At 38.2% G+C, this 18149-nt stretch overlaps 4 protein-coding genes across 8 annotated transcripts in view; 2 read left to right on the top strand and 2 right to left on the bottom strand.

Annotated features, from left to right (window-relative positions):
* Positions 1 to 2661: 2661 nt before the first annotated feature.
* LOC116176703 (inhibitor of nuclear factor kappa-B kinase subunit alpha-like) lies at positions 2662 to 6664 on the top strand. Of its 5 annotated transcripts, none has more exons than XM_031495447.1 (8): positions 2662 to 3098; positions 3146 to 3737; positions 3783 to 4194; positions 5145 to 5671; positions 5718 to 5867; positions 5914 to 6059; positions 6126 to 6178; positions 6276 to 6664. In XM_031495447.1, exons 1-7 carry the CDS (start codon positions 2951 to 2953, stop codon positions 6134 to 6136), a joined length of 1986 nt encoding a protein of 661 aa, XP_031351307.1. In that variant the 5' UTR covers positions 2662 to 2950; the 3' UTR covers positions 6137 to 6178; positions 6276 to 6664. The 5 variants fall into 5 exon arrangements, 3 of the variants coding, with proteins under 3 accessions (XP_031351307.1, XP_031351306.1, XP_031351305.1); XR_004146491.1 differs by having other exon boundaries at positions 2664 to 3098; positions 6112 to 6233; XR_004146493.1 differs by having other exon boundaries at positions 2664 to 3098; positions 6112 to 6233; positions 6283 to 6664.
* A 4505-nt stretch (positions 6665 to 11169) lies between these two features.
* Positions 11170 to 11969, top strand: LOC116176147 (lipase member H-B-like; the record flags this gene model as incomplete). The annotated part of the gene is made up of 2 exons (XM_031494621.1): positions 11170 to 11551; positions 11602 to 11969. Coding segments are annotated over 2 exons (597 nt in total), but the record flags the coding sequence as incomplete, so codon positions are not given.
* A 2137-nt stretch (positions 11970 to 14106) lies between these two features.
* On the bottom strand, positions 14107 to 15246 carry LOC116176474 (short transient receptor potential channel 2 homolog). Its single transcript, XM_031495067.1, has 4 exons — positions 15160 to 15246; positions 14747 to 14958; positions 14559 to 14694; positions 14107 to 14511 (listed from the first exon to the last, which is right to left on the bottom strand). The coding sequence occupies exons 2-4, from the start codon at positions 14816 to 14818 to the stop codon at positions 14201 to 14203; spliced, it is 519 nt and encodes a 172-aa protein (XP_031350927.1). The 5' UTR covers positions 14819 to 14958; positions 15160 to 15246; the 3' UTR covers positions 14107 to 14200.
* Positions 15247 to 15393: 147 nt separating this feature from the next.
* LOC116176473 (serine/threonine-protein phosphatase 6 regulatory ankyrin repeat subunit B) overlaps positions 15394 to 18149 on the bottom strand; it is a gene marked incomplete at its 5' end in the record, with an annotated part of 44846 nt that continues 42090 nt past the window's right edge. Inside the window, 1 exon segment of the mRNA XM_031495066.1 lies at positions 15394 to 18117. Coding sequence (XP_031350926.1) covers positions 17816 to 18117 — 302 coding nt within the window.

The raw sequence follows: 18149 nt of genomic DNA on the forward strand, positions 1-18149 counted from the left end.
TAACAATCTAGAAGACGTTTAAAGGACTTTGTTCAGTTTCTTTTAGGAACTCCTTAGGTCCTTACGGGAGCCAACTAAACACGTTCCGCAGATAGTTGCACCCAGAAAGCACTAAAAGAAATTAGTAATCACCGAAAAGTTGAAGAATCTAGAAAACTCTCACATGGCCCGAAAAGCACAGGAAGCTGGTTAGTTTGCTCTATAGTAAAGGTCTAAACAGTATGAAAATCGTTTGAACCATTAATTCCTTGGAGAACTTTATCTCTGCTATAAAGAAACTGAAAATCTTTGACTTGCCTTGCCCTATTATAAGTAGGGATCTAGAAACGACCTAAGACGCTGACGAAGGGGCCTTGTAAAGCACTATATAGAGTTCTGTAAAAGTCATATAAGGTTCAAGAAATGACCTCAGACGCCCACGAAAGTTGAAAAAGCTTTGGAAGGAGGAACAAGACTTCGAATGTTCTAAAATGCACTTTGGCCTGCGGTTAAAAAGTTCTTGAGAGCCTTCTATGACGTTTCCAAAACTTTCTTTTTTTGAAATTTACAGATCTATCTGTTATGTACAGGGTGTCCACTGCCGAGCTATGTGATGCGGTACGCTAATCCCACAATGAAAATGAAAATTGTACAGGGTTTCTTAGTATATTTTGACCCCCACTTATTTTCATTAATTTTGGGAATACAAAAAAACTTTCATATAAAAGTTTTAGCATTTTACGTATACGGACTAAAAATGTAGTAATTCGTCAGACCCAGACTGATAAACATCGCTTAAATAATCCATGGCAACGACTGTCGCAATTGGTCGCAATTCATAAATGAGTCTCTACTCTTTGGTGCATATATGAAGTAGAAAATACATTTTTAACTTCTTCCTTTGATCAGAACATATGCGATAAATCCACCCGCAATACTCGCTCCAGTAATTCAAGTTGGAAAACTCGATCCGGTAAATTTATGCCCTCGAAAGTCCCACCAGACATCTTCAATTGAAATTGGTAAATAAAGGCTAGAACATTTACTGCCGTCAAAATTTTCGAGAGCGAATCTTCTGGGTGAAAGTACTCTGAGGGCGATTTTTCTTGGAGGCAAATCTTCCACCCGTAGAATCGCTTAAAGGCATAATTAGTTACTTGATTTAATTGTCTTTTGTTTTAAAAATATGACTTTTGATGCCAAGAACTTGGGGACTTTCAGAAGCAGAAAAGCCATTCGTAAATTAAACAATTCCGCGCTCTCTACTTCATTTCATGCACTGTAATCATTCAATGGCTTTCAATACATCCAACAAATTAAAGCAAATCTATTTATATGTCGTGTGCTCGTCTCTACTTAATAATAAATTATAATTCCAAAATCTCTAGGTGGCCCAAGGGCCGAGATCTCAAAAGAACAGACAGACAGACGACGGAAAATTGAGCATATAGGCGTTACCGCAACTTCGTTGTGTTACCTTAAAAATATTGACAAACAACTAACGCAAGGATACAATCTTACAGTAATAATCAACATGAGGGATTCCCCTATGAGAAAAAGGGGAATTACTTCATTCAGTTGAATGCCACTATATCCATTGGCTGTAGTGCAGTAATGCTAAATAGATATTTACATACAAGTTGTCCCAAAATTTATCTGTGACTGAAGTAATATCTTACTATCAAAACAAGGAAATACCAGTTCTTTTAACGGATACGGGTAAGTACAAATCAGGGAATAATTAATATCACGTTTTTAATGTGAGATCTTTCATTGAATGTTTCTATCCGTATCTACCAACCTTATTATTAACGAGCGACCCAGCTCGCTTATGATTTTGAAATCCGTCCGTGCGTCCGTCTGTCCATCCGTCTGTGTACATAATCAGCCAGCCATGTGGCAGGTTATCTGCCAAAAAACGTTATTTTACCCATGCCAAATAACTAACTCATTAAATTTTGGTTATTTGGACTTTCTGTCCGTACGTCTGCGTTTGTCATTCGTTGTATATATGGGTTCGAAACAATTTATTAACTTTAAGCAAATAATCAGGTAGATAGTATCAAGTATGCCAAGTGATTAATTGCAAGTGAAGGGTTTGCAAGGGTCATTGGGCAAGACCAATAGTCAGGAAAAAGTTAAAGAGTTCTGTTTTTACCTAGGTTTCTACGTAATATTAACTTACCTAGGGATGTTGGTTTAATCTGGAGATTGATAAATGGGAACATTTTCCTTCTTGATTCTCTAGTGAGGGAAAAGGCATAAAAGGATTTATTACAGCAATGATGAGATATTCCTTGTGCAACTATCCTATTTATTACTTGGTTTGCGTTACACAAAACCGAGTCACTGGTTCAGATCCAGATTGAGAATGAACAAATTTGCTGTGACCACTCGTGTACCTGCGCATGCGCGATTCTGCCCAATATCCTTTCAGCTCTTCGTTTTATGTCTAAAAAGCGTGTACCCAATTTGGTTCCAATCGGTGCATCTGTTTAGACGGAAATTCGAGAGTACAGACAGACCGAGAGGCACTCTGAGATTACCGAGATTTTGTTTGGTTCGGATCCTGATGCTTGTGTATTTTTCGGAATTAGATTCTCTATGCTTTTAGTTTCGATTATATTGATGACAAATTATAAAACAAAAGCATAAATATACTCGAAATTGATCGTTTTTATAGAAAATAAACGATAATTTAATATAATTCAATATAAATAAATAGGTTGCTTAATTTGTGAAACTTTCTTGTTTTCACACATATATGACCATGACGTCAAACGGCTGTTTTAGTAGATAAACAATGTTGCTAATTTTAATGACCCAAAAACAAGACTTGGCAACATAGTGCACGCCTTTTGTTTTTATTTTATCTCTCTCTGCAGTAAAAACTTAACCTTAACCTCACAAAAGTAGTAATAATTTAATTTCTTTGTTATTGTTTATCACCTTAATACTTAATTCCCCACTAATGTTTAAACAAAATAATCCATCCACCCTCGTGGATATAAACGGCGAGCCCACTTCTGTAGGTGATTGGAAACGTGAAAAAGAGTTGGGCTCCGGTGGTTTTGGTGTTGTACATCTCTGGCTGAACAAAACTACCGGAGACTCCTTAGGTGAGACTCGCTGTACCTTATCGCTTTCGTACTCATCGAAGTTGTAGCAATAAAAAAATGCAAATGGAATCTAGAGTCCCATTTAACCGAAAAGCAACGCGAACGATGGAAGGCCGAAGTCGGTATAATGGAGGGCATTCGAAATGAGAACATTGTGGCCTATTGTAAGATGCCGGAAGACTTACAAAGGGGCTTGAGTTATTACAGTTCGCAACTTCCGTTGTTGTCGATGGAGTATTGCCGTCTTGGTAATCTCCGCTCTGTTTTGGTCAAGCCTGAGAATTGCTGTGGGTTGAGGGAAATGGAGATTTTGTGTATTATTAGCGATTTAGTTAATGCTTTGAAGTACTTGCACAAACTTAACGTGATACATCGCGATATTAAGCCTGAAAATGTTGTCTTGCAGTTGTGCGACACTAGGCCACGCGGTGTAATTTACAAGTTAATCGATTTGGGATATGCGAAGGAGATCGACAGTGAAACGGCAAGTTTTGTAGGAACCTTACAGTATTTGGCGCCCGAAATTTTCATTAAGCAGAAGTGCACAAAGACGGTTGACTATTGGTCACTTGGGATTGTTATATTCGAGATTATTTGTGGGATACGGCCATTTTTGCACACCTTCACTCCATGGCAAAGGTATATGCGTATGAATTTTAAACAAATTTTAATTGAGTCATTTAGTCTTGCCCATTTGGAGAAGAAACCGTCCGATGTGATTGCAATTCAGTTGACCTATAATGGGCGAATGGAGTTCTTCACGCAGTTATTTAAAGAAAACCATATAAACATGTGTTTGGCGCACTTAATCGAAAAGTGGTTGCAGATTGCGCTGGAATTTAGCCCCGATCTTCGCGGTTCCTACAACCATTGCGATTATATTTTTGCAGTTCTTGAAGAGATTTTGTTGAAGAAGATTATTATGGTCTACTCTGTTTATACGTGCGAATTTCTCAGCTATGAAATAAACGAATCAACATTATTGTCGACGGTTCAAGGTTGGATTGGACGGGATACAAAGATTCCCATAATGGATCAGTGTATAGCAGCAACCCAACATTCTGATAGTATTTATGCTATAGGGTACTACAATAAGGTAGGTTGGTTTTGTGAGGTGTGGCCCCACGTTGGGCGCCAAAAATTAATGCTGTGGTAATGGTATGTGGTCAAAATGAGAATGATGAAAGCTGCATTCGTTATCTTGCACGTGGCGTTGTTAGTAAACAAAGCCAATTAATTTGTCCCATAACGCGTTTTTGCAAAACATCTGACCAGATAAAACTTTTATTTGTTACTCAGTTGTAAACGTTGATTAACAACACAAAACGCAAACGGGTAAACGTCATGTTTAAACGCTACTGACTTGTAAAACTGACAGCAGACTTGTAAAACTGACAGCAGACCTGTAAAAATTTTACAAGTTAGTAATCTAGTAATTTCATTGGCCAGAATTAATGCGAAGTCTCTGTTACATGGATCACATGATATTTTAGACATTTCTTCAAGATCAATTTAAGAACTAATTATTTACGTTTACAAATGAGTAACAAATAAAATATTGTACATTATACGCCAGGTAATAGTTTTTACTGGCACTAGGAGATGACAGGCTCGCCTAACGGCTCGCCAGTCAACTTCTCCTATCGCCAGTAAAAACTCACTTACCTGGCTAATAATGTAAAATACTATTACCTTACATCGGGATTACGATTGAATGTTCCCTTACATATACGGTTGAAAATTTATGATACTCACTAAGTACAACAAATTGGTACCATTAAATGACTTAAACCAACAAGGCTAATGAACATTTTATCTAGTGACAAATCAGCCTTCACTGCAAGTGTTACTAGTTCATTTTGAATATCTACATTCCAGAGCTCTTGATAATCGATCTATTTGCATCCATTTATTTTCTTGTTTGTGGCATTGAATGTGTTCTAAAAATTTGAATTAATTTTAACTAAAACAAGCTACTGTAGGAGGATTACCAAGCGGTGGCTTCCCGTGTGGTACGAGCTGGTAATAAGTTTTTTAACTTTACAGGAAAGTCCCATTACGCTGTTCGTGTTCAATAGGTGCGCCCCCTTCGCTTCTATAACAACGCAGCTACCCGCACTAATTAAAATACTTTTCGAAAACTGCAAGACTGAATTCAAGTTTGGTACAATAAAGCAGCTATACGCGCATACAGCATTCTTCGTCCTAAGAGAAATGAGGCTCGTTTCCGGTCTCAAATTCGCAATAACCTCTCAGTTTAATTGTCTACAAACCATTTTTGATAAATGTAATTTACAATACGCCCAATTAAGGGAAGTTTTGAAGAAATTTCTATGCGAAGTAGAAGTATACAATTATCAGGACCTCTCACTCTCTGCTAAGGTATACGAGGACACCAATTATAGTCAAATTTTGGAACAATTCGATGGGCAAATGCGACGATTCGCCCAGGTGGTCGAGATTTTTAATAAAATCGTACTGAGGCGCGAGGCCTTGCTGGAGAAGTTTAAACGGGTCGAAGCCGCCAACAGAGTCGCGTTTCGGGCATTTCACCTTGACAAATTTGAATCGCTGTAAGTCTCGGATATTAGAACTGTAATGTTTAATGGATTTTTACAGCGTACAAGGAGCGTGTGATGATGTCAACGCAATAAATATGTATAATCCATCGAGTTTGACTGGCGGTTCAAAGATTTTTAAAATCGTTTCTGATACCCTAAAACTTAAAGATCTTTTGTTACGTGACAGCTTTTTGGTCTCTTACTTGAGGTTTGTTATACTCGACTTAGGTGGTAGTTGCTATGTTTGATTGTAGATGTGTAAGCTACTGCTGGAAAGAGCTGGAAAAGTTGAATTCGTGCATGGCAGGTCTTGGTACTACCACACCACAACTTACTCTAGATCTAAGGCAGTTGCAAGCGGAGAAACTTAGTTCGCTTAGTGATATGCACAGAAAGAAAGGTGACGCATAGCAGACGTGTTTTGGTGTAGTAATTGATATTAATGTTTGTAGCGAATCGCACGCAGGCTGCTTTTAATGGCGTCAACGTATTGGAGGAAAATGTAGCGATTCGATATAGGTAAATTTAACAAAAAGACTTTAATTGTGGATTGAATGAACTCAATCCTTTTTCCGTGCGTATTTCCCCAGTGCTGTTCAACCTTATCTTTGTTTAGATTTCAGGAGTTAATGGATGCCAAATTTCGCCGTATTTCAGAGTGCCTTTAAGGAGAATTCAAGACTGACTGCTGTGATTTAAGCAAACAAGTTTTACACTAATGTGTGCTGTGATCGTTTCTATTTAACCCACATCAATATCCTCCATATGGGTGCCATTGAAGGGTGGTGATACTATTGTGTCATATTGTTATAGTTAAAATATTGTAATAGCAATAGTTAGTATAAGTATAAAATGTTATACCTATTCAAAGGTACAGGTATAAAGTCTTTACTATGTTATGTTGGTTTGTTTGTATAACAATGGATGTTACTGGAAATTATTATTGTTATACTGATTTAGAAATATATTATTTTGTGAAAAAATATACTCACCATTAGAGCTCTAGCTTGTTGATACCTGATTACTAAAAATACTCGATTAAGCCACTACTTGATTAATTGACTATAATAAAAAGTAAAATGTTAATCGATTATCAAACAATTGACTGTTTTGATTAATTGACAGCAATTATTTAAGTTTATTGGTTGAAATTCATATACCTACTCAAGAGTGATCTAGGACTCCTGTGGACGTGGAAAATAGTGAAATGATAGGAAGTCTGTGAATAATAGATTAGCGGGTGTGCTAATAATATGTTGTAACGTTTACGGGTTTATTTACAATAGTACAAAAATATGTCGAGTGGCTTGAGGGGGTGTCGTTTCTGGAGTTCAATGAGCGCTGAGCCTGTGACCGGTTCTAGAAGTTGTTGAAGGTCGCTGGATTCGTTGGAGCGCGAGAAGCATCTGGTTGAATGGGCAGGGTCGATCTGTAGGTATTTATTTTATGGTCGGGATCAATTCAGGCCCGTAGCCAGGGGGTGGCCGGATGGGGCTGAGCCTCACCTAGAACGTGGTCTTGCCCCCATTGGAAACTATGGTTGATGGTTCCTTTACAAAAATTACAGGGGAAGTCTTTTAGTCTAGAGGCGATAGAGACTGTAAAATTGGCAAACTGGACATTTTGAGGTGGAAAAGAAAAAAATGGTGGAATATGTTCAGTTAGGTGTCAAAAACATATTAAAAATCCCACTCTCCAGACCCTGTGCTAAAGGCTCCAGCCACCCCACCATCCCCCAAAAACCGTGTTTTCGCTCTTTTTGGCTGATATCTCGCGATCTATGAGATCTATATGAAATATTTTTAGCTGAAAATATTTCTCGGGAAATTTCATACAAGGTAGATACTCAGAAGTTAGCCTAGGTGTACCTCTTAGCCTAGGAAATTCATAAAAGCGGCGAAAATCATCAATTTTCGTGGCTTTGGGCAAATATATCGCGACCTTTAGGGCTAGATGAAATATTTTTAGCTGAAAATGCTCCTCGTGAAACTTTTTACAAGGTAGATACTCAGAAGTTAGCCTAGGTGTACCTCTTAGCATAAATATAAAATTTCCCGAGAAATATTTTCAGCTAAAAATATTTCATATAGACCTCATAGATCGCGAGATATCAGCCAAAAAGAGCGAAAACACGGTTTTTGGGGGATGGTGGGGTGGCTGTAGCCTTTAGCACAGGGTCTGGGGGGTGGGATTTTTAATATGTTGTTTCTGACACCTAACTGAACATATTCCACCATTTTTTTCATTTCCACCTCAAAATGTCCAGTTAGATGTCTTTATCGCCTAGACTATTTATCAAAATCTTCTTAAGCCCCCCTAGAAAAATACCGGCCACCCCAGCTATCTCATTCTGGCAACGGGCCTGGATCAATTGCTAGTGGTGAATCGTGTTGACCTGCTCTAGTACGGCTTCGATAGCAATATCTGATGCGTCGATGGATAGCACTAGTAGACAATCGTTGTGGCTCGGGTGCACCAAAGTACAAGCATTAGCTAAACCGTCTTTGCAACGTTCGAATGCTAGCGTAAGTTCGTCTGTCCACTATCTTTCGTTTGCCGTTACGCTTGACCGGGCCTTTAAGTAGATCGGTAAGGGGATGTTGCGTTGCTGCGGAGTTTTTTACGAACCTCCGATAATACCTGAGCATACCCAGTGTTCTGCGCAGATCTTGGAAGGTTGTCGGTAACGGCCGAAGATTTTTAAATGTCTCGAATCTGGTAGCGCATGGTTTAAATGGCTTCGCTTGAAATGTCCATGGCCGGAAACGTTAATGAAGGGACGCCAAACTCGCACTTAGCTCTATGAGCACGTCGTCAAGATATGCAAATGTGAACGGTAGATCCTTGAGCACTTGGTTATGATTAGGCGCTGCGTTGCGTAAACCAAATGTCATCACCGGAAATTCAAGAAGTCCGAATGGGGTGGTGATGGCTGATTTTTCGATGTCCACCGGGTATTTGATCCGGTGCGCGCAATAAGAAAATCTTTTTTCCCGGTCGTTCTGAGACAATTTTTTTTCGGGGCTCAAAAAAGGGCAGTATATAACCTTCCTTTTCTACCAAAAATCGACTGCACCAAAATTTCTCCGAAGAACACTTTTTCTTATTAATTTTGGGGCGCAGAATCCAAAACGATTGTACTTTTTCGATTAGACTTCTCAATCGAAAGTTGTGGACTAGAAATCAATTTCGAAAGAAAATTCAAAGGGCTGTAACTTTTGAACTAGTAGCCCAATCTTGGAACTGTTTGAAATTATGGATTCTACAGGCCACATTCTATAAGAAAATTTTTTTTCCCGGTCGATCTGAGACAATTTTTTTTTCGGGGCTCAAAAAAAGGCAGTGTATAACCTTCCTTTTTTACCAAAAATCGACTACACCAAAATTTCTCGGAAAAACACTTTTTCTTATTAATTTTGGTGCGTAGAATCCAAAACAATTCGTACTTTTTCGATCAGACTTCTCAATCAAAAGTTATAGACTAGAAACCAATTTCGAAAGAAAATTCAAAGGGCTGTACCTTTTGAACTAGTAGCCCAATCTTGGAACTGTTTGAAATTATGGATTCTACAGGCCACATTCTATAAGAAAATTTTTTTCCGGGTCGATCTGAGGCAATTTTTTCGGGGCTCAAAAAAGGCAGTGTATAACCTTCCTTTTTTACCAAAAATCGAATGCACCAAAATTTCTCGGGAAAACACTTTTTCTTATTAATTTTGGTGCGTAGAATCCAAAACAATTCGTACTTTTTCGATCAGACTTCTCAATCAAAAGTTATGGACAAAAAACAAATTTCGAAAAAAAATTCAAAGGGCTGTAACTTTTGATCTAGTAGCCCAATCTTGGAACTGTTTGAAATTATGGACTCTCGATCGATCTCGATCTCAAACAATTTTTTTTCCGGCCTCAAAGAAAGGCAGTACTTTTAAATTCAAATATGAGAACTTTAAAAATAGGGAAAGTTTCCATTGAAAATCCGATTCTGAATGACTCGATAGTCTACGTAACTTAAACAATAGGGACCTTTCTTATATCCTTAAGACCATGTGTACCAATTTTCAAAGCGATCGCACGTTTCTAAACAAACTATCATGCACACGGACAAACGGATGGTCAAAAATGGATCTGTTCCAAAATCGCTAGGATTAATTTCAGAAAGGCGTAGGTACGTATCATGTGCACGACGTACGATCGCTTTGAAAACTGGTACTGGTTAAGGATATAACTGGTAGGTATAAGAAAGGTCCTGGTAGGTACGGGTACCTACCTCCTATATAATAATAATAATAATACGCTTTTACTCCCCTTAAATTTGTATATAACAATAGAAATATAAAAAAAGCTAACCCCATACAAAGTATAACTTGATTTTTTAAGTAGTATTAAGCCTTTTATCTAGTATACTATTTTAAATTTTTAATGTATTTGAGTGACAAGAATTTGAATACTTTTTACTGTATTCGAATACTTTTTATAGTATTCAAATACTTTTTGAAAGTATTCTTCCCAGCTCTGGTATGTACCTATATGTAGGTACTTTTATTGCGGGCCATATAAAAAAATTTGATGACTTCTCCGAAACGGCAACTGATGCCCCTGACTAAGTGGCAGCAATACACTACTGGGATTGTCTTTGGAGATCCATTAAAATCATTTACTAGTTACAGCAACGAACCAAGGCAATATTTTTTTCTTGATGGTGGGTAGAGTAGGTACCTATACTTGTTTTACAATTACACCAAAGCTTTGACCAAAGGTAGAAAGCAGAAGATCATGCGATTTTGACTATAGATATATGGTGCCTAGTAGAGAGATATAGCTTTGTAGGTATTTAAATCTGAGTTAGTAGTTACGTTAATTACAATAAACACTGCCTTTATCTTAATGCATGCTACCGAACTACAATTTAAATTTTACATCGGCTAAAGAATTTTTTCACCTACATCCATCCAAACGGCCAAAAATTAATTTACTAACAGCACTTATGCAAATTTATTTAAATTGGCAAGCAAATGTGAGTTATTATCGCATTCGTGATTGCATGTGTAATAAAAGGGCACTATAAAAAGACAACGGCGTCGAGTGATCCAGTAAAAAAAATGGCTGCAATCCAAATAATTTTTATGTGCGCTTTCAGTTTGGGTTTGCACCAGAACGCGTTTGCAACGTCTGTAATTATACCATAATCTGTTTTAGGCAATTGCCAAATTCGCGAGCTAATTTTGGGCGATTTTCCAGAATTATCCACCCAGAAAAATGTAAATGATATTGGGTTCCAGTTGTATACGCGCGCGAATGCAACGTCGCCCTTTAACCTGAAAGATTCGCCTTCTGAGTTAAACAAAGAATTAGATGTTAAAGTGTTAATACACGGATTTACCGAAAGCTCGGGCGTAATCTGGTATCGGCAGATGACACAGGCGTATTTGGCGAATCGCGATTTGAACGTAATTGCGATTGATTGGTCGAAAAGGGCCAAACGGCCTTATATCAATGCGGTGAAGGAAGCCCGAGTGGTCGGCAAAGCTATTGGGCATTTTCTAATCGAGCTAAACGAAGAGGGGCAACTTCAACTTTCGAGGACTCACATCATCGGCCATTCCCTGGGTTCGCACGTTGCGGGTTTTGTAGGAAAACACATCTATAGGACAACGGGAGGTAGGATAGACCGAATTACGGGGTTGGATCCAGCGGGTCCGTTATTCGAGTTTCCCTTCATTGGCGATGATGAACGTCTGACAAGAACCGACGCAAATTTCGTCGACGTTATTCATACGGATAGCGGAATACTGGGATTTAAGTCGGCTATTGGAGATGCGGACTATTTTCCAAATGGCGGAAGTGCGATACAGCCTGGCTGTAACATTCCACCCCTTCATAACATTTTTGAATGTGTGTATCGTTCGTAGTTAGATTTCTGATGCACTTACTTTAAATTGCAGATGTATGCAGTCATCAGCGGAGCCTCCAGTACTTTATAGAGTCGATAAACTCCAAGAAATTTGTTGCGAAAGCCTGCGATTCATGGATTAGTTACCAGATGGGTTTTTGTAATCTGAACGATAACGCTCTATTTGGAGAATGGGCTTCGTCGAATTTTACCGGGCAATTTTTCCTGCGCACAAGCGCCTCTAGTCCTTACTTGCTTGAATCTTAAGTTATCTTGAAATCTCCAGTAGTTGTCCTGAAATAAAGAAAACAATCCAAACTATTTTGGCAAAACACTTAGAAAATATGATTCAGCTCTTTGACTTTCCACAGAGACATACCTAAATTGCTAATACAATAATGTATTACAATAATGGCAACATCTAAGGTACACATTAAAAAAATAAATTTTGAGTTTCGTTTAAAAATGAGTGTGTAACTGTTATTTCAAATCATCCATACCTCCCTGCCCAACCCTGTATTTTATTGGTACAATGCATCGAATTCAGCAGGAGTTAATCTTACCTCTCTGGACGTTCGCATCCAAATAGAAATATGGTGCCCCTGATGAGAGGGAACATTTTTGAAATCACGGGGTATCACTCAGAGGGATGGAGGGTAAAACGATTACCAGATTAAAATAATAAAACTTCCAAAAATCCGCGCCCTAACTTATCTCTGCAATAAAGTTCAACGCAGAGCAATATTCTCCGGAGGCGACTATTCTGGGCTTCTGTGGTGAAATATTAGATCTGGGACGAATTTTCACCATTCTACCCGTACCCACTACCCACTAAAGCACTCAGCTCTACTAACAAAATTATTCCCAGTTAATTCATTGTTTTAATAAAATAAATGAGGGAGTATAAAGAAGTTTTCTGTATACAATATTTGAAAGTATTGAAGTATTGTGCAATAATGCAATCAAAGGCACTGGTGGCCACTGAGGAAATTCTGGTTCCTCGAAAGTGAAATTAGGAATAAATATATAGGTAGCTAAGGTAACGTGAAATTCTACGATAAAAATTTTCAGAAAAGATATGTAAGCACTCGAAAATAAGAACAAGTTAAAAAGTAATCGTAAACGATTTACATAAAGCGCATTTCCACTTGCATTCATTTCCTATTTGTAAGATGCCACTTTTTATTTCAAGTGGCTATGTATCAAATTTCATTTAAATACTTTTATAATAAAAAAAGTTTGCAATTCGGTTTATAAATGGTCGAGATGCGAAAAGGGCACTGTGAATTTTGAATCGATTCGACTCAACTTTGAATTTCATGCAAGTCGGTTCATAACTAACGGAGATGTAAAAGCGATCGGACATTTCTAAACAAAGTTATCGTTCACACGGACAGATAGAGGGACAGACAGACAAAGGAACAGACGGACAGACCAACAGACAGACGACAGACAGCAATGCAAAATTATAAACGATCTCTAGAATCGTTAATAAACGGCAAAAGCGAAAAAAGTAGAACAATAGCTCTTAAGATAAAAAACTAGTAGCGTCTCAAAACGAGCGGACGGACGGACAAAGTGGCCACAATAGCGCATTTTTTTTTATTGTGGAAATGCGCTAAAAATGTTGGGAAACACCATAATTATGAATCAATCACCAGAACTCCAAGATACGAAGAATCGCATACGATTTTCCGTAGGGGAATTTTTTGCCAGTCAGCTCGTATTCGGGAACACTTTTAATCAGGCTCATATTCAATAGGACTGATCCTTGAACTCTTAAAAATCGATAGGGGAAGGTTTGACACCGCTGTCTCTTTTCGTTCTCGTGTTATAGACGAGAACAGGCAGACGGACGAACAAAATCATCACATAGGGGAATTTCTTGAAAGAAATTCCCCTAACAAAGGAATACGTTTAGACGGCCAAGCTGTCACGATCAAATTAAGAGTCAATTCTGAGCTTGCAATGGGAGCCCGCTGTAGATCCAATCATTTTGAGTGTTGCTTTTTAATTTTGATTCTTCTGGAGTTTAAAAATATCGCAAGTACGAACTTACCCATTGATATCTTTGACCCAGTGGAATGCTGAAATTGCTGAAGCGTGGGTTTAAAACTACTTAATCTGGGACTATATATCCAATTGTCAGCAAATGTTGGGGGTTTTCCATTTCCGGTAAAGAATTAAGAGACTGTACATACCAAAGAACGCTGACTTTATTCTAGGGGAATTTTTCCACTACGAGATCGAAGCCACTTCCCTAACTAATACGGACGAGGTGATTTTTTGTAACTCAGGAAGTTGTAAAATATTACGATATGTAAACAAATTTCAAGTGGAAAATTTTTGATAAGCTTTAACTGGGGGGGAAGGTTTCACTTCTTTATGAATTAGTAATCTCACTTTAGTGAATCTTTTGAGTGCGTTTTTTTCGTGGTGAATACTCCGGGTGGGGGTTTATGTTCCGGTCCGCGTCTTGGTTACCAACATAACCGGTGGATTTTTGCTTCATGTTCGGTGCATAGAACTTTTCAAAAAGCCTCAAGATGACCTTTAAGTGTTTATTAACAATAAGATAAACTTGTATATTTAGATACAAACATGCTCCATTGGATATTATATGTGCGATTAATAATATAAGCAAATGAATTTTATTCATCTGATTGATTCGTTTCGATGATTTCCTCAATGTATCCCATTAGGGCTCGATACTTATTAGCTACAACTTCCCAATCAGCGACGTGTTCAATGTAGGTTTGATGAAGTTGGCCATCGACGTGCGAGGCCGTGGGCGAACTGAAAACTGTCGGTACTGCCAGTGTAGTCTCCTGGGGCACCACTCTTCTCGATCGTAGTTTTGATAGCCATTTGGCGGCCGCCTTCGATCGCGGGCTCAGACCGTGCGCATTTTGGAAGGTCTTTATCACCTCGATAATGTTGGGACGTTTCCTTTTCTTTTTGGCTGGAAGGCAACAGTAATTAATGGGTGAAGATCAAGGTGTAACTTACATTTTGCAATACAAAGCTGGATGAAGTAAATCAGCCAGGTCGTGATTAGGTTGATCGGTGATGGAGCGGTGGTCGTCCTGTGCATTTTTCGAATCAGTTTGCTTAAACCGTACTTCCATTCGATGTCTGATTGCGCCTAAACTCGCGTGAAATTATCCTAAAGCGTATTAATAGGTCAAGTGCGTTACCTGGATCCGTTGGTAAGTATCCGACATCATGGCAATTAGCAGGTTTATCAAAACTACAACGGACACCAACATGTATATTCCAAAAATGAGCTTAAAAAGAGCTTCCGTCCATTGCGTCTGTTTGTGACGTTTGCTTTGGAGTTGCTCCGGCGACGTTTGCCCAAAAACGGCAAAGAACAGTAGGTGAAACACTTCCAATGGGCTTATCTCCACTGCAAATACAAAACTTCCATTAGACAAACTGCGAAGCAAGTTTTGCTAGCTCGACAATTGTCTACACACGCTACGCTACCCTACGAAGCATATTTATGACAACACAGTAGCTGGATATACAGCAACAATACAGGGGGTTGCTAGTTTAGGTAACGATATACGGCGAACACTATAGAAGCACAAAACAGATAGTCACTTACGTAAGAATGCTATAGCTGGATTTGCTCAGGGAAAGTCTTGGGGAAGTCAAAATTTACTCCTTTATTATGTTATTTAGTATCCTAAAATTTTAGAAAACGCATAATAGTTTATGGGGCAAAATTTCAATAAAAAACTACTTTATTTATTTCATTTATTGTAAGTCTATACACATACCTGCATAATATTTCTACATATTGTGCATTTAAATGTTGTATCAAAAATGTTGTGCTGCAGTGGCGTAGCAATTACTATAGATAAATAAGATGAAATGTTTACCTTTGCATGGGGGTACAATTTTCCTTTGGGTAACGGTGGTGGAGCAAATTATGTATGTGTTGGTGCAGTTCAAACCTTTTTTATGAAGAATTGGATATCTATCATTATGTCTGTGGAGAAGTTTCTATTTCGTATACCTTTAAATTAATTTTGACTGAGTGCTCAGGAAGTAATTAACAATGAGAACAACGCGAGGAACGACATCACAGGTAACATTGTAGGAACATTTCCGTATTCTTGAAAAGCTTTGGGTTTTAGGTGTTGCGACTTACTCCACTATACTTTCTAGTCAAAAATGTTTTCTGTGAACAAATGTAGGAAAGTTTGTGGTCAAGTATAATTCGTACCCAGATGCTTCGCATCCGGACAATTATCAAGCAAGATTCCCACGATAGAATGCCCATCATGGACAATTTGTGCCCGGATAATCCGTACAACAATCATCCACCCCCGTATATTTCGCACTCGTGTAATTCGAACCCAAAAAAATTCTAACTCAGACAATTTGCAACATGGTAATTTTGCACAATAGGCAATTCGCACCATATACCATTTGCACTCTGATGATTCATACTCAGATAATTCGCATCCCGACTATTCGCATTCGAATAATTCACACCATTTACAATTCGCACGCTGATAATTATCACCCGGATAATTCACACCACGTACAATTTGCACCATAGCTCCTTATATAATTCCCATCAAACACGATTCGCATCATAGAATACCTACCATAGATAATTCGCACTCGGACAATTCGTACCAGAATAATTTGCAACCGTATAATTCGTACTTAGGCAACGCACACCAAGACAATTCACTCTTGCACAATCCGTACCAAGCTAAATTTGCACAATAGAAAACTCGCACCCGGACAATTCATACTCAGATAATTTGCACCATGAACAATTGGTATCATGATAATTTGCAGTCGAACTATTCCTATCTGGACAATTCTCAGCCGGATAATTCGGACCATGGATAATTTGCAGCATAATATTCCACGACGAGGAAAATTCGCAACCATGGACGTTCGCTCCCTGTACTATTTGCAATTGGTAAATTTGCACCACGATAAAACTTGTGGTGGTAAAGTGGAAGGTTTGAAGGAGGCGCATCTGTCGTCCGAATGAGAATTTTTTGAGAACCAAGTGTGATAGAAGAAATACGTTGTTTGTTTATTACAAATAAAAAGTTTTTGATTAGTCCACCCGGGAAGACACCGTATGTCTATGATTATTTCATATTTTCAGGTATGATTCTATTAAATTCGGGTTTTTAACAGCTATTTTGGATTCCTCAATTCCATCGGATGCATCAATTCTTCTGATTTCATTCTAGTCAGATTGTTGAGGCTATTCACTCACGTGGCGGACCTTCGGAATCTTTGTGATGCTTCGGGTGCTATTGTTAGAAGTTTTCTGATCGATTAGTTGCATTTTTTTTAGCTCTTTGGATTCAGTAACAGTTCTTCCGATCCTTCAGCTTTCATCATCTACAGCTCTTAAAATTCTTCAATTCTTGTAACGAAGCACCCGTTTCGTATAAGAACCCTCTTTAATCACCATATACGGGTCAGTAACTGGGCGCTTCGTTATTAAGAAACCGTAGCTTTCAGATTTAATTTCTTCTAGGTGTGAGAAATAGAAGGTAAAAATATTTTTTCAATTTGTAGAGGCGTTTTAACCGCTGATAAGGAAACCAGCTGCCGTAGAGCTATGTAAATTATTTTTGTAGCATCCGAATAGCCCTCGGCGTGGAGAAGCAGGGGAAGAATTAGTCTCTTAGCATTTCAGCTCCGTTAATTAGGTATTAGTTGACTTCAGTTTTCCTATGCTAATTTAAAACTAGGAGTCAAAAAGTTTAAGGCACGAAATGCCTAGGTGAACATTATCTTTGGTACAAATGATCTAGGTGCGAAACGGAACATATTTATGGAAGACTTGTCATGCAGGTATGTAATGATTTTGCTATTGTTATTACCTCCAAAAATGAGCTAGGTATGAAAGACGTTTTTCTCAAAGGAAAAGTATTTTTGTATTGAACCTAAAGTTAAGTTGTGAATGATCAGAAAATGGCATTTGCAAGACGTTTTGGTCGGATCTTGTTATGTATTGTATAATGATTTAGTATTTGCTACGGCACTGTTGCACATATTAAATTTCATTATAAAAAATCCATGTACAACAAGATATATTACTCTGAGATCAGTTAATAATAAATTTTCAGACTTGTCTAAATCCGATCTACGTCAGATTTCCTACCCTGTTTCTCTGTATAAGTACCAAAAGCGCTATTTAAATATAGGTTTTTTTTGCATTAGGTAAAGACACGTTCTAAAGTTGTTTTGGAAGCATTTTTGGAACACATTTTAATTTAGGAATCATCCTCGCTTTGCTCGCTGCCACTTTCGTTCCCTTTGGAATGTTCAACCTCGGAAATACTGGTGAGACCCATCAGGGATCTGTACTTTTTCGATATTGCGTTCCAATCCGTTACCGTTTCAATCGAACGTATTATTGCTACAATGCTTTTTTGGTGGTCGACGGAATCTTTATACTGCACTAAAGATGTGACGGTCAGTGACGTTCTTCTCGTCCTCTCTTTTCGCTTTCGCAACTTCGCGAGCCATTTACCGCTCGCTTTCGTTCTTGGGCTTGCGTACATTGATTTTTTTGCTGCGGGGTGAAAATCAGTCCAACTAAACATG

The sequence above is a fragment of the Photinus pyralis genome, unplaced genomic scaffold, assembly GCF_008802855.1.
Source record: "Photinus pyralis isolate 1611_PpyrPB1 unplaced genomic scaffold, Ppyr1.3 Ppyr1.4_LG7, whole genome shotgun sequence".
Taxonomy (NCBI): Eukaryota; Metazoa; Arthropoda; class Insecta; order Coleoptera; family Lampyridae; genus Photinus; species Photinus pyralis.